The 17135-nt window shown below is 36.6% G+C and overlaps 1 protein-coding gene across 6 annotated transcripts in view; it reads right to left on the reverse strand.

The window, feature by feature from the left end:
- The window catches only part of C6H15orf41 (chromosome 6 C15orf41 homolog), a 230905-nt gene that overhangs the window by 76682 nt on the left and 137088 nt on the right, over nt 1-17135 (reverse strand). The window contains exon 11 of one of the 6 annotated variants that reach the window (XM_023230244.2): nt 10655-10679. The exons of the other annotated variants lie outside the window; for them this stretch is intronic. Coding sequence (XP_023086012.1) covers nt 10670-10679 — 10 coding nt within the window. The 3' untranslated portion in view covers nt 10655-10669. Of the gene's footprint in view, nt 1-10654; nt 10680-17135 lie in introns of those variants that run through there. 6 annotated transcript variants of the gene reach the window in all.

The following is a 17135-nucleotide window of genomic DNA, read 5'->3' on the forward strand; positions in this document are numbered from 1 at the left end:
TGTAGGAACAAATAAAGCAAATATATGAAAGCTGTAATCTTCTGTTAAATTGCAGACAGGTGAAGATCAAGACTTCACAATATTTTTAATTTTAATGGTCCTAATTCCGTAGTTGAAGAGTAAAATACAACAGTTAAAATGGACACTCTGAGGGTTTTGATGATTAACATGAAATTGTATAGGTAGATATGAACAGGTCAATGTATTTATATAAATAGCACATACACAAATACACGTGAGTAGATGTGGGTTAGTGGGAACGAAGATATCGAAATGTATTTAGAAAATACAGTTGGCACAAACCTTGAAATAAAGCTAAAGTTTAAAAAAACACTGTCTTTGATAATAATAACCTGACAGAACAAATCATGATGCTGGTTGGTTGACCACCAGGAGCCTGGGTACTTCCAATAGCATTCGTTTTGGTAAGAACTACCAGCCATCCAGCCTAAATAATGAAACCCAAAGAGATGGACTAATGGCAGCAAAGTACAAATGTTCACAGAGAACCTCCTGCGGCAGATTGCCTCTTGTTGATAAATGACAAATCTTAGAAAAAATAGCGGGGGAAGGACAACTTTTTCTAGCACCACAACCCGCATAGTCTCATAATGTCACCATCTAAGGCCTATCCATGACAAATTAAAAACGTCTTTATTTCACTAATAATGTCACTCATCACAGGAGCTGGGCAGTTACACTTTGACAATTCAGATGTAAATCCTGGGTTGCCTATGAGTATTCATGACAAAGGCATATTTATCATTTAAAACAAAAGGACATGACTTCTTGGTGCTCATATCAAAGACCACTGATGGATGAGGCCATGCTCATCAAAAGACAGGCTAGAAAGAACACAGATGTTTGCTACTTTGATTAAGAAAAGGCTATTCCCTCCCCCAAAACCTCCCCAATATGGACATTTCAAACGGTTTTAAATGTGTAATTTTAAGTAGATACCTAAGAGTTTAAAATTCTCAGTTATAACTCTTACAATAAAACATCATTTTTTTCCAACCACAAATTATGGAGATTCTTAAAACCAAGAAAAGATCCACCTACCAAAAAGTACTAGTTCCTCAGTGTAACCCACAGAGAGATTTCCGCAATTGGTACTGTCTTGGATTATTATTTTCAATCCAGAAAAATAAAGGAAAGAAGTCTATCATCTCAAATTTTATAAATAGCGCAACTGTAAGATGAAATCATTGTGAGGAATTAAATAGAAAACAAGGTTTAAGACATTTTTGCCATTTTTATTTCTGGCCATTGTGTTGCTGATTTTCATTTCAAATGCTTTTCCAGTTGAAAAGCATTAAAAAATAATTGTTTGGCTGGGCGCAGTGGCTCACGCCTGTTATCCCAGCACTGTGGGAGGCCGAGGCAGGAGGATCACTTGAAGTCAGGAGATTGAGATCATCCTGGCTAACATGGTGAAACCCGTCTCTACTAAAATAGAAAAAATTAGCCAGGTGTGGTGGCATGTGCCTGTAGTCCCAGCTATTCGGGAGGCTGAGGCAGGGGAATCGCTTGTACCTGGGAGGTGGAGGTTGTAGTGAGCCGAGATTGTGCCACTGCACTCCAGTCTGGTGACAGAGCAACACTCCGTCTTAAAAATAAAATAAAATAAAATAAATTGTTCATATTTTAAGGCTTATTTGAAATCTTAAAGGCAATTATTTCTAGTGATTTTAGCATTCATCACCATTTTGAATGAGAGAACAAAAATAAGTGTTGCATTAAAAAAAAAAAAAAAAAAGCAAAGAAAGGTATTTAGAGTTGGAGCTATTGATAGCACTTCCTCCCATTCCTCTGATGAAGAGCTATCATCAGGGCTGGCTAATAGAAATCCAATTTACAAGGCCCTGCTCATTTGAGTGCCTTTCAAGATGCACAGGATTGGTAACCCTTCAGACCCGCAAACAAATGTCTGCTCTTCCAGGGCAGAACTATTTTAATGTTAGTTACTGGGAAGTCATCACTGTAAGGTCACCTTGAAGAACTGTGAATGGTGGGGGGTGGGAAAAGCCCACTTCTAAGTGATCTGTTTCCTGCCAATTTTCCTTGTCACTTTTTCAATTCCAGTGAAGCACACTTGTTGATAAGCTTTTAATAGAGTGATGCATGACAAAAAACAAAAAAAACAAAACAATCCCCCCCTCCACATACAAAGCCATATGAGGGGAAAGAACTACCTGTGTGTTATAAGAACATCTGGGAGCTTTGTTTTCCCTTTTGGTAGGATCATCTTCCTCTCAAAATGATGGAGACACCAAAGTCATACAGTCATTCTTAGCATGCTTCTGTGCTTCTTGTATGGAAAATTTGTGTCATATTAAATGTGTTACTGGTGTTAGACCAACAAGTGCATTCCATTTTACAATACACTGAGTTGTATCTACACATGTACCAGGGTCTACTTTTTACTAGCCAAAGTAAGTATTATATGTCCTACTTATAATACGTATGTTCTCTTTTTACAGTATACACCTGCTTCTCACAGACAGAGTTAAGAGTTGGATACGTCAGAGGGCTCAACACTCAATATATTAAGAGGTATTTATAGAATAACAAAAATGTTTCACCTTTTGGCCCTTTTATGAAAAATTTACTGGATGCCTAATATATTTAATATTCAGTAGCATGTGAGAATAATTTTTATGCAACTCTGATAGTTAGAAAGATAGATAACTCAATTATTAGATCATCTGTCAAAATATTCAGATGTATAAGAGGCTACTAAAAAGATTGATGACTGAGAAAGTCCACTGATTCTCTAGCCATCATATTCATGCATTTGGCCAGACAACATTTTTCGCTGCCTTCACAAGCAAGCTTCATTACCCATCACTCCACTGAAAAGAGTTTATTATGAGGCTGCCATCTTGGCAAGACTATTATTTAGATGATAAATGCTGAGGGGGAAAAAAGTGTGTCTACTTTTTTTTTTTTTTTTTTAAGAAAAAAGATGAGCTTTTCTGACAGATAAAACAAACAGCATCTACATTTCTAATTAACTTAAATTTGGCAGATACAAATATAGGTCAGTTAAAGCTATGATGTTATCTTCTGTCTGAATTTTACCCTTAATTTGTAAAATGTAAATTAACTAATTAGAAGAAAAACATCATGATTAGTGACAAAAATGCTTCAGCTGGGTCTTTGCTTCCTGACATTTATGATCAACTATAATGAATTATTGCTTTTTAAAATAATTGATAGAATATATTTTTTCTCACCCAAGGAAAGAAATTTTACTAAGAATTTATAAAAGAAGGCCAGGAACCTGGCAAAACAACAGAACTTTGTGCTGTGTTTTCTGAGGAAAAGATATATATAGAATGCCATTATATTAGAAGCAATTGGGTAAATTTATGCCCGTGTAGCTAGGGGTGAATTTAGAGGAAAGATATGTATAGACATTAAGTCGCTAATAAACCCCACTAAAAAGATTGTTTCATATATCGGGAAAAAAATGTCTTATACTGGGCTCTACTACAGTTTATGTTGTACTCAGGACTTAACCCTCTCTCTGTCATTTCAAATGGATTTGTTGTATACTCAAGCGGCTAGCGAGAATAGTGCTGGGTGGTGGGTTGCAATGTTAGATGGAGAATGGTTAGAAAGAGGAAACTGCCTGTCCACTTGAGTTTCAGCACGGAAACCTGTCATTGTTAAGTAAAATTAATCCGTGTAATAGTTAAGTGAAAAGCAGTTTTCAACTATTCCTATGTAGACAAAGGTTCTACAATGAGAAGTACATCTACAATGTCAGACATAAATGTCAATTAAAAGTTATACAGAATCCTGAGCAGAAAGGTGTGTGGGGGTGGCCACGCTTTGGCACAGTGGAGTGTGTGTGACTAGGCCCTGGGCAAGCAGAGCAGGATGGGGGGCTGTCAGTTCTCATAGCACACAAACTAAGAGGTCGGATCTGAATGAGTAATACCAGGAAATTGGAACTGAACCCTAGTGGTAATGTAGACAGAAGCTGAATGTGCTCAGCTCATAGTGGGCATTAGTTCCCAGTGACACGACACCATTTGAAATGGTGGAGAAAATAGGAAGAGAAATGATTCAAACAAAGATGTATGATGTCTACGTTGTTACTGAAAAGTGCAGTGATATGAGGAAAACAGGTGAAGAGTTAAAACAAATACTTCAAAATTTCAGTCCTAATTTTGCGTCTGCCATTAAAATATTTACCTTGGACAAAAGTATCTTAATTTCATTTATTAGACACTTATCACATTTGGAAACAATACCACTGAAATACTTGAATACTCCTTTTTCCAATATTATGACAAATATGTAAACTTTCCACACTTTGCAAAGTGCAATCTAAATGCTCGGAGAATATTATTGCACTTATTTTATATTTACTAGCTGTGGAGACAGCATGACAATCTTTCTGAATAGCTGCTTCTCATTAAAAAGAGTATTTTTTTTAAAAAAAAGCATTTAAGTTATTACTTTTGTATTTATAGAAATTCATTAATAGTATACATATTTCTTCCCATCTCCATGCCACCATGATACTAAATTAAAAAATAATATGGATAACCAGTCAAAGCCCCGCTTCACAGTATATAAATCTAACTTAGAACATCAATTTATACATGGCAGAAAATTCTCTTGATAGTTCTCTTGCCTCCACCTAACTCTTCAACCTTTTAACATATTATGTACACAGGAGATAATTACTTCAATTTACCTACAATTTACCTTTATGTACATTAATCTTGCACTTCAGAAGTAATCCTCAAACTTCTGAATTCCAATAAATTGGTTTCTATCAAAAAGACAGACTATAAAACATAACATAGCATACAGACCTCCTCATCTGTTTAGTTTTTCTTTTTCCAGCTATTAACAATCTCTGTTCACATTTGTCATTTTGAAAAACTAATTTAATTTTTTAATTAAAAGCATTAATAGTTCCAAGTAAGGGTTTCAGCTTGATGGTAACTGGAAAAAAAAAAAAAAAAAAAGGCAACAGAAGTGTAAAAAGCAATCATTTATATCTATTTAAATTATTTAATATTTCTGTATCAAAGGCAGCACTCTGTGTTTGAGGAGTGTGTTCATCTGTGAAGGAGAAGGAAGGCAAGGAGAGAAATGCAATGAGTGTCAGGTATCCTGAGCAAACCTGAGTCCCTCAGTGTTGCAGGAAGGTCAGACCCTTTCAGCATTGTACTGTTGTGTCAAAATACGTCAACAAGCCATCACATTGCAGGAAGAAGAATGACCTTTCAGTTCTTTATGTTTGGGCTGCCGATGGAGCTCTGGGTGTGGGGTATGCATGAATGGTTTTCCTAGCTGCTTGACAAATGCAACTCCCAAGGTTTCTTTCAAGTGTGATTGTTAAAAGCCCTAGGTTCGTACATTTTGGTACAACTTTCTAAACCCACATAACTCATGGTGGAAACTGATGTGAGGTTAACTATCAATACCCTGAGTAATCAGATTCGGGGCAGCCAGACTGAAATTACTTTATAAATGTTCAAATGCAAGAGATGAAGGGTGGGAGTTGGTAAATTTAGAAATAATTTAATTCGCTATAAGGGTCATAATTATTGTTAATCAGTTCTCTAAACTTTATTATGATGTCATGTCACAAGTGTCTTCTTTCCCTGTTTATAAGAGGCATTTCTCTGTTCTCTCCCTCTGAGAAAAACCACTTAATCTCTTTCTACCATGGATGATCCCTAAATCAGACTGTCTCCGACCCATCACTCAGATTCCTATCCCACAGCCCAGTTGCCTTTGGACATCTCTAAACATCCCAACTGAAGTTATTGCTAACCTACATTATTTTCTATTTCCAATTCTTTAATAGCATCATTATTTTGCCACCACCAATATTAAAACCTCAAAGTTATCTCTGTTCTAAACCACTTAATACAACAACACTTTTACTGATGTATTGAATGTTGGCATTACTTGACAAATTCAGTGAATCCTGTCTCTATAATCTCTATAAGTCTGTATGGTCCCCTTCCATTTCCACTGCTACCACTATAATTTGGGAATTAATGGATTATTTCAATATGGATGACGAATAGCAATAGTGTCCCTATTTCCAAATTCCTGTTTCTACTCAATCTAAGCACTGCTGCCAGAATATCCATCCTAAAGTTAGGTCCTAATCATGTCACTCTTCTATTCAAAAAACTCCACTGGCTTTCTAGCTCTGTGACCTTGATTTGGGCACTTAACCTCTTCATAGCTCAACTTTCTCATATGAAATGGAGATAAAATACTAGCATTTACCTCATAGGATTGTTATGTGGATTAGAGTGGAAAATACATGTAAGTGCTTAAACCAGCTCCTTGAACATAACTGGTGCTTGGTGTTAGCTATTATTATGATCTATGTACATGTTTGTTTCCCTATTAGTTTGAATTAAATTCACTGAAGGCAAGATTAAGTTTTGCTCACCTTTGTATGCTCTGAAATACATAATATGCTATTTCTACATAGAAGTAACTTATTAAACATCAGCTGAATTTAACTGTATATCTATGCCACTACTGATGGGCCAGTTTGCTAGAACTTGTTGCATTAGGAATATGGCAGGCCAGGCATGGTGGCCCACGCCTGTAGTCCCAGCACTTTGGGAGACAGAGGTGGGAGGATCGCCTGAGACCAGGAGTTTAAGGTTGCAGTGAGCTATGACTGCACCACTTCATTCTAGCCTGGGTGACAAAGTGAAGCCTTTTCTCTAAAATAAAAAAATAAAAGAAATACGAAGTGGTAAAAAAATACTCACTTCACATTAAACCAATTAAAGGTAATTGGGGCTCATCAAATATTTTAATCTAGTGTTGAGTTCAATATGGCTTTATATACCTACCATTAGCACACAACCAATGACTTCATTTTTAATACCTTCTTAATCAATATGGAGTACTCTTAAAATATCACAGCTGGTCATCAAAGATGACTAAGATAGCCTCCTATTTATATGAGCTGATGAGCTCTATGAATTCTAAAAAAAATCATCTTTACTAAATAAAAAAAAATTGGCTTTAGTTTTTAACTTATGATCACTTGGAACGAAATACCAGGAATGCTACAAGACTAAATTTAAAATGGGAGGTGGTGGTAATGGTTAGCAAGCTGCCAACAACAAATGGGAAGGAAATAGCAAAAGGGAATATATAAAGAGTAGCAGGAAAGGGTTAACAAGACAATTTGCTAGTACAATCCTGTGTGAGAAAAGGTGACCAAAACACAAGAAATATCTCAATCTCAGGGATTCAGATAGAAAAGGAAGAAAACTAAGAGAATGGTATTCACACAGATCTTAATGTAAGAAGGAGAGTTAAAAAAAAACACACAAGTGAATGTAATTGACTTGTGTTACTGAATAAAGGGAATTCATGGGAGAAATTTAATTTTTATAAGAATTTATAAGAATTTGACTTCCAGAATCAATTAGAAATTAGAATGAAAGAACGTTTACCATTGTCACTATGTATCCATGAAGATTTCTGTTTTATGAGAAGAGTATGAGACACGCAAATTGCATTCATGACTCATTTTCCATATTCCACATATGTGAGAAGAGAATGAGCATAGGCAAACCAGGGCAATGCAGCCTCATCACTTATATATCATCCATTCCAGGAGATACTTGAATGATATCAAACAGCAGAAGATGCTTGGAAATGGGAACATGTGTTCCTTAAAGGCAGAGGAAATGAAAAGGCATAGCTGCTGGGAACAGGGCCCTGTCTCACCAAAATATGGCCTGCTTTATTTTTTTTATTTTTATTTTTTATTTTTTTTTTATTTTTGAGACGGAGTCTTGCTCTGTCGCCCGGGTTGGAGTGCAGTGGCCGGATCTCAGCTCACTGCAAGCTCCGCCTCCCGGGTTTACGCCATTCTCCTGCCTCAGCCTCCGGAGTAGCTGGGACTACAGGCGCCCGCCACCTCGCCCGGCTAGTTTTTTGTATTTTTAGTAGAGACGGGGTTTCACCGTGTTAGCCAGGATGGTCTCGATCTCCTGACCTCGTGATCCGCCCGTCTCGGCCTCCCAAAGTGCTGGGATTACAGGCTTGAGCCACGGCGCCCGGCCTAGCCTGCTTTATTTTAATCCAAGAGGCCTAAGAAGCCCTGAGTGCTACCAGTAGATAACCAAAGAAAGCTGCTTTCTAACAACCATATGCTTATTATAATCCTTGGCCTTGAACGTATTAAAGACTTCCCTTTTGCTGGGCATAAAGTCATAAATGAAAAATCCCACTCCAACTCTCAGAAGCCTGAGGGAAAGAGAGGTAGAATATATGGATGTCTGAGAGAGACAGAGGGAGACAGAGAGAGAGAGAGAGAGAGAGATCTCAAAAGAAAGTAACCTGAAGGACTGCACAGTATTCTCTTTCACAATGACAATGAAGTCTATAAGTTAAGTGGACTTAATAAAGATACAAAAGTTAAGATTACAAGGTTAATTTTAAACAAGACAAACTGGTTTACACAAATCTGTTAAACTATGTGTTAAAATCATAATTGAAAGTCTCCTACTTGGAACCAAGTTAGGGTAACAAAGACTGGATTAGCTCTGTGTTCAAAGTTAAAAAACAAAATAGATGACATAACAGTTTTTAAACACTAGACATCAAGCAATGAAGAACTGTAATCCCAGAGTGATGGGATTACAAAGAGCGAGCCGTTTGACTGGCCCAGCTTCATAGAGTTTCTAAGCTGTGACGTCCAAATGGTGAGCCCAGGCGAAGCCCAGCAGTATTCCTGAGTTGAGGAATTGTACCTAGAAGAATGGGAAATCCAAGGCAACTAGAGTTTGAAGGGCAGAATATCAGCAGGAGAAAGCTGCCCAGAGAGAGAGAGAGAGAATTCCAGAGACCTAAGTAGGTGCCCTCAAGTATTCAAAAGAGTACTGATAAGTGCATATATGTAAAGATATAGAAAACTTGAATGACACTACCAACCAGTTCGACCTAATTGACATTTGTAAGACATCCCACCAAACAAAAGTGGAGTAAAGTTTCAAGTATACATACAAAATTTACAGAGATAACCACAGTCTGAGCTATAACATAAATCTCAATACATTTAAAAGAGTTCAGATTTGTTCTGTGATCTCAGCGGAATTAAAGTAGAAACCAAACAGAAAGATATCTGAAAATTTCTCAAATATTTCAAAACAAAACAGCATACTTCAAAATAAGTGTGGGTCAAAGAAGAAATCAAAAGTAGAAAGTAGGTGGAACCAAATAAAAATGAAAATGCAATATATAAATATTTGTGAGATGCAGTCACAACAGTGCTCAGAAGTAAATTAATTGCACTAAAATATTTATATTGGAAAAAAGAAAGAATGAATTAAAATCACAACTTCAGTTTTCCACCTTAGGAAACTAGAAAAAGAGGAGCAAACTAAACAGAAAGTAACACACACAAAAAGAAAATAATATAAGATTAAACACCAATGAAAGAGAAAAAAGAAAATCAGTATTTAAAAAAAAAATTGATTCGTTTAGAAGAACAGTAAAATTGATAAACCTCTAGGCAGACTGATGTAGAAAAGAAGACACAATTATAAATATCAGGAATTAGAAAGGTGTCATCTCTACAGATACTAAAAGACAATAAGGGAATATTTTCAACAAGCTTATGCCAAAATATGCTGCAACTTAGATTAAATGGACAAACACTTTGAAAGACTCAAAGTGCCAAAGCTCAGTCAAGAAAAAAAGGACATAACCTGAATGTCTTATAACTACTAAGAAATTGATTTTATAGTTAAAAACCTTCCACCAAAAAAATACCACAGGCCCAGAGGCTTTAACTGTGGAATCCCACCAAAAATTTAAGGAAGAAATAATAGCAATTCTGTGCCAACTTTTCAAAAAAATTAAAGAGGCGGGAATGCCTCCCAACTCTTACTAAGAGGCCAGCATTACTCTAATACCAATACCAGATAAATACTTTAGAAGGAAAAAATAAAACATGAACTTGTATCACTCATAAACATAGATGTAAAAATTCCTAACAGATTTTAACAAATCAAATTCAGCAAAATATGAAAAGCATATTGCTTCATAATCAAATGGAGTTTATCTCAGGAAAGCAAGGCTGGTATAACATTAAAAAATCGATCACTATAATTCACTATATTGACTAATTTAAGAAACCTATATGATTGTTGTAATAGATGCAGAAACAGCATTTGACAAAAATCCAACACCAATTTTTGATAAAAACTTGCAACAAACTAGGACTAGAAGGGAGTTTCTTCAGCCTGATAAAGGGCATCTACAAAAACCTATAGCTAACATCATTCTTTTATATTTATTTTAGAGACAGAGTCTTACTCTACTGCCCAGGCTAGTGTGCAGTGGCATGATCATGGCTCCCTGCAGCCTTGAATTCCTGGGCTGAAGTGATCCTCCCATCTCAGACTTCTGAGTAGCTAGGACTACAAGTGTGTGCCACCATGCCTGGTTAATTATTTTTTTTAAAAATAGAAACTGGGTCTCACTATGTTGCCCAGGCTGGTCTTGAGCCCTGGCCCGCATTGGTCTCCCAAAGTGCTGGGATTACAGGCATAAGTCACTTGTGCTCACCCCTACCATCATTCTTAATGGTGAAAGATCTAAAATCTTTCTTCTAAAATCAGCAGCGAGGCAACAATGTCCATTCTTACCATTCACTTTTGTATGAAGCAAAAGAAAAAAAAAAAGGCATACAAATTGAAAATGAAGTAAAATGGTCTTTACAAACAACATAGTTGCCTATGTAGAAAATTATATCACATCCACCAATTAGGTAAACTATTAATAAATGGGTTTTATAAGGTTGCCGTACAGAAAATCAAAATACAAAATAAATTGTATTCCTCTATAGTAGCAATGAACAAATGGAAACAAATAAAACTATCATTACTAATATTATTAAGAACTATTAAGTATTTACATAGCCATTATTCAATCAATACTTAGATATCATCTCCAAAAAATGTGAGATTTGTGCACTGAAAACTACAGAACAATTTCTGAGAAAAATGTTAAAAGACCTAAATAACTGGAGAGATGCCAGGTTCATGGGTCAGAAGACTCAATATTATTAAGATGTTAATTCTTCCCAAATTGATCTGTAAATTCAATGTAATCCCAATCTAAATCCCAGCAGGCTTTTATAGGAATTAATAAACTGACTCTAAAATTCATATGGTAAAAAAGATCTTGAATAGCAAAAAATAACTTTGAAAAGAATCACAAAATTGGAGGACCTACTATCTGTTTTCAAAATCATAATGTTACAGTAATTAAAACAGTGTTGAATTGGTCTAGACAAACTGATGATGGAACAAATAGAGAATACAGAAACAGGCCCATACATATATGAACAACTGATTTTTGACAAATGTACAAAGGTAATTTAGGTGGAGAAAAGAGAGTCTTCCAAAAAAGGGTTCTAGAACCATTTCTGCATGCAAGAAACTTATATCCAGAATACTAAAACATAAAATAAAAATGTCCTGCCGAAACTCAATAATAAGAAAACAACTCAATTAACTAAAGAAGCGACGATTTCAAGAGAAACTTTTCCAGGGAAAACAGGTAGCAAATAAACATATGAAAAGATTCTCAATATCATTTATCATTAGAAAAATGCAAATTAAAAAATCACATTAACACATTTTTACACAACTATTAGAAAGCCTTGGGTTAAAAGGCTGACCATACCAAGTGATGAGGAAGATGGGAAGCAGCTGGAACTATTGTAAGCTGCTGGCGGGAATATAAAATGGTAAAACCACTTCAGAAAAGAGTTTACTCATTTTGTCAAAAGGTAAAAATATTCCCACCATATGTCCCAGTCGTTTCATTCCCAGGTATGAAATTACATTACATCTTTACCCAAGAGTAATGAAATCATGTTAATATTTTACAAAACTGTTCAGATCAACTTTATTAGTAATATCCAGAACTAAAAATAAGCCCAATGTCCATCAACAGGTGAATGGATAAATAAGCAGTGGAACAGTCATGCAACTTAATGCCTCTCAGCAATAAAAAGACGAACTATTGGTATATTCAATGTACATTATCTTGAAATAATTATGCTGAGTGAAAAAGGCTAGACAAAAAAGAGTACATGCTGCGTAGTTCTATTTACATAACATAGTAGAAGAAGCAAACTCATCAGCAGTCACAGAAAGCAGATCAGTGAGTACAAGGGTGCAGGGAGAACTGAAGGGATTAGGAAGGTGGATTATAAAGGGGCATCTGGAAACCTAGGGGTGGTAAGTATGCTCACTCTCTCTGTTAATTTTATAGGTTTATACAAAACATTAAATATGTACTCTTTAAATATGAGTTTATTCTGTGTCAGTTATACCTCAATAAAGTTGTTTCTTAAAATACAGAATAGAGGCTCTTGAAGAACAGAGAACAAATGGTCCATTTTCTCCAGCCACATGAAGGTGAATATCTAAAACTTGTATGCTGGAGAGGGTTTTAGTTTTAGCTTAGCAAGCCCATTAACTGACAGAGTAAGTAACCTCTTCCAACATATTTATCCCCATGAAAGATATGAAGCTGCCCGGTAGAGTAGAAAGAGCATAGGTGTGGGGTTCACAGAGAGACCTAGGTTCAGGTGCTGCCTCTGCAGTTTACTGCTCAGTTCTCACTGTTAACCCCTCAAAGGCAGGGGCTGACTCTCTACTGACTAACATAGTGCCTGTAAATGTTTGCTGACCTGGACCTGTATTTCTTCATAAAGCAACTATTTCATCAAGACTGTCTGGAAGCAGATAAGCTAGGAATGCTAAGGCTAGCTAGCAAGTTGAGGCTAGGTAAAGAAGAGTCTGACTTCAATGTTAGATACAGATTAATCTCATAGTTTTCAACAAGAACAAAAAAAATTCCCAGAGTACAGGCTGCATTGCATACCAATTAAACTAGCTCTCTAAGGGTAAAGCCAATATCAATATTTTAAAAACAACCCCCATGTGATTTTAACACACAGTAAAGTTTGAGAATTATTATGCTAAACTCCAAGCCTTTTTAGTATCAATTTTGATCTGATCTCCATTATTCTAGACTTAGCCTCAGAAATGGACTCCGTGTTCTTGGGTTCTTGACACTAACTGTGCTCCCAACTTCACTTCCTATTGGTAAACTCTCTTTATTTTTCCCTTACCCTCTCTGGATGATCATAATGCTTTGTTTCCATTCCTAGAATGGCCACTGAATCCTCTGCTTGTTGGTTTGGCTTGGGGTAACATTTCTGAGCTAGACATGACTCAGATTAACTTTGTCATAGTGGGTGTCAATGGGAAGTCATCCTCGTAAGAATTCTCTGGTCGCCTGGATTTGTGAAACTGGTCAATATACCACTCTTGTAAAAATCTTACATATGCTTGAAAAGAGTAATCATTTAGATGTCTTTCTAGCCGGAGAAACGATAATTCCTTGACATTCCTTTATAGATCTGTTTGCGTTGATGTAAGTCATTCTCGTTTCTCAACAATTATCTCCTTATTACGAATATCACTCTAAAGGCCTAAGATAACATTTCTATTCTTTGCTCAGTTTTGTTAAAATCAATGAACGATGGCAGAAAATATGAATTTCTCACTGAGAAAAGTCTTGTTATTCACATTCTGCATGCTGAAAAAATGATACTTAACCATTATAACCATTATGAGAAGTCATTTTTATCAAAGTACTCTATATACAGAAAACACTTCCCTCACTCTGATAAAATATTTTGAGATTACTCCAGCTAACAACAGTGTCAAGTATCTGTCTGAAACAACGGGACATCAATATCTCAAAACCAACTCAATTTTAAGAGATGGAAAAAGCAAATTATTATATTTCACCTTTATCGAAGCCCTCTCCAGAGCATTTGCTAATTATTAGTCAATCTGTCGCTTGTTGTTGCTACTTGATAGTATACGGCAGCAGTGCTGCTTCTGAGGCTGCTGTAATTGAAGGTTTGCAAGAGCTTCTATTGCTAAGGCACATACTCCAACTTAAGACAGATGTGATCAGCCTTGTTTTTAACAAGACCGAAATAACTGGAAATCTGTGATTTGGCTAATTGCAGCGTTCCTCAAAGTATCTTAATACAGGAAAAACTTTGGCCATGCTCTGAAAAATACCTTCCTTAACTCTAACTGGTTGGCATTCTCATTCTAAATGCCTCTCCTCTCAGGCTATCACAAACCAGAGAAAGCAATTCCCAGACCATTGAGTAAATAACTGATCTTTAAAAAATACTTAGAGGTATGAACTAAAGTCAAATCAATTCTATGGCAGAAGGTATTAGCTTAGCATTCCCTTCAGGAGAGTAGACTCTCTGGAGCCAAAGCTTCAAAAACCTGACAGATAGAACTCAGCTCTTAATCGTTTCCGTGGTACATAAATGTGATCAAGACCATATTTCCTCTGGTGCTCATCTCCCCTCCTATCCTAACACCAGAACAAGAAATGGCTTTGAAAGATCTATGCACTTCCTTCCTTTAATACTGTCCTTTACAGTCAATCAAGAGAGGTCCATGTCCTGAACCCAAGCTTTAGGTAACTCTGCTCTAGCCACTGTCTAGTTATATCTGAATCCATGGAGTAAGGAGTTTATGGGGCCAAGGGAACATCCCCACCTGATGCCTGTTCCTCAACCACTTTCTAGGCCACCTTCCAGGTATCAGTGACCTCAGAACTTCCTGATCTTATAGCCCCGAGACCATTCCCAGGGCCTGGATGGCCCTTTCTCTCAGGCTCATTCACCTGATAAGAGGGCAGACTACCAGAGTGTGCAACTCTGGCCTGAGAGCCGTAGCTTATGGGAATGTACATGGAGCTTGGATGTGCAGACCTGGTGTGTGCTTGACACCTTTCCAGGTGTAGGATGGAGCTGAAGGTGGGAAGAAAAGGAAGGCAGGCTGTGCAGTGGGACCACCGCTGCCTGCACTGACACACGTAGCCTGCAAATCCAAGGAATCTAGGAATTCTTATGCAAATCTGAACTTTCAGCTCTTCACACAGAATAGAATATATTTTATTTAAGGTCTGTTAATATGTAACTTTACATATTTAGACACATAGCATATAAGGCTCCATTTGTACTCTTGCTCCAGGCCCAGTTTCATGCATCCCTTAAAGAAACTAGAGATTATCCTCTGCTTAGAATTCTCAAGGTATTCTATGTCAAATTTCAAATGAGAGAACTCTCTGAAGTTTTGGGAAAGCAACCGACCAACATAAGATTATAAATATTTATCTAAAAACCTTTATAAAGTGAATTTGTCATTTAGTTCTCAGTTATTTTCTATTTTTAAAATTCCTTATGTTAAATACATTTATGCTTTATTTCATGAAACAGGACTGCAAAAGCCTATACATTTGAAAAGTCTGTAAAAGTTTTTCAGAAAAATTAGGCATTTTCCTCACTATCCTTCAAGTTGAATTCTCAAAGAAAAAAAATTTGATTGTATTATGGCTTAATGTCACAATGCCTGACAAATTCCTCAAAGGCTGATTCAAACCATTATCGTCAGACATCAGTAAATACAATCAATAAATATCTACTATCACCTACTATGTGCCAGATTCTGGGCAACCAAAGATGGATAAAACCAGTAGAGAAGATAGAACTCAATATTAATTGGAGGAGGTTGACAAATAAACAAGCAATGACAAAGTTTGATAGATGTTATGAAATTATTAGCAAAACATAAGAGGCGCACCAAACCCAATCCTGGAATGCAGGAAGGTTTCTCAAAGAGATGTCAGCCAAGCTGAGTGCTGAAATTAGCTGACTAGTTTATGTGGCAAAGAAGGCAATTAAAAATGTCTAATCGGAAGACTTCTAAACTTCATCAGTGGCATACAGAAAAAGAGACAGAGGGGAACTAATATCTTTTTGACTGCCAGGCACTGTGAAAGTGCTTTGTATATATTAAATAACTGATCTTCAGAGTAAGAGGGCAAAAAAAGTTTTATTCAGTCCATTTTATTGAGGAGAAAATACGGTAAATTGTTCCCAGTCACGGGACCAGAAAGTGGCATACTCTGGATTCAAACCCAATGTTCCTCCCATTACTTCAGGGATCACTAAATTGAAAAACCAAATTTTGCCCCATTTGTCCAGCCAAGAAGATTAGATTTTCTTTGAGAGAAGCAGAGAGGTATATCAACAAGGTGCACTTTGGTTGTAAAGAGATGTCTCTAATGAGAGCATGCCAGAATGTGACTGGAATGGCAGATGGGTTGAAACTTGCGGTTGCAATTTCCATGTTCTTGATCAGTGGTTGTTGGTAATTGTTCATGTGCTTTATAGCATATGGCTCTTTCTCTGTCATTTAGGTCACTCAATATTTTCATTCAAACTGACCCACCAAAAGTGAGGACAAGGTGTCTGTCCCTGCCTCTTTGAAAGGCCACACGTTAGAGAACATGTATGTAACCTGATCTTAGACTGGTAGTATTGGTTTCTCTCTTTACAAGTCATCATCTCAGTATAAAAGTACACTTAGTAATAGAGGCCAAATTGTCAAAGAACTCACCTTTTGATTAGAGAAATAGGATAAGAAGACTTTTTGTGTGTTGATTTCATAAGTAAATGTATTTTCTGGTAGCCTTATATAATTTGGGCCTATATTTATGGTCCAAATGCTTCTCAGAGGCATTCTTTGTCTACTTTAACTCTGTAGAAGTAGAGAGTTTTGAGTAGTTGTTTAACCAAGGTTCATATCTGGGACTTGGGATGGGGATGTGCTTGTAGGAATGGCTGCTTATGTTCTTTACTCAATAGCTCTGACTTTGGGGAAGATGACTACATTGTAAAATTTAAATGTTTTCAACGTTAGTTAAGCTGAGTAAGAATATCAATTTACTACAAAAGAAAACTCATAGAAATGTTAATCTAAAAATTGGTGGCTCTGTAGTTATTTGCATGGGAAATGGATTTACACAAAAGCATTAGTCTAGGCCAGGCGCGGTGGCTCATGCCTGTGATCCCAGCACTTTGGGACGCCAAGGCAGGTGGATCATGAGGTCAGGAGTTCGAGACCAGCCTGGCCAACATGGTGAAACCCCATTTCTACTAATAAAAAAAAAAATTAGCTGGGCGTGGTGGCGGGCACCTGTAATCCCAG

The sequence above is a fragment of the Piliocolobus tephrosceles genome, chromosome 6 (genome assembly GCF_002776525.5).
Source record: "Piliocolobus tephrosceles isolate RC106 chromosome 6, ASM277652v3, whole genome shotgun sequence".
Lineage (NCBI taxonomy): Eukaryota > Metazoa > Chordata > Mammalia > Primates > Cercopithecidae > Piliocolobus > Piliocolobus tephrosceles.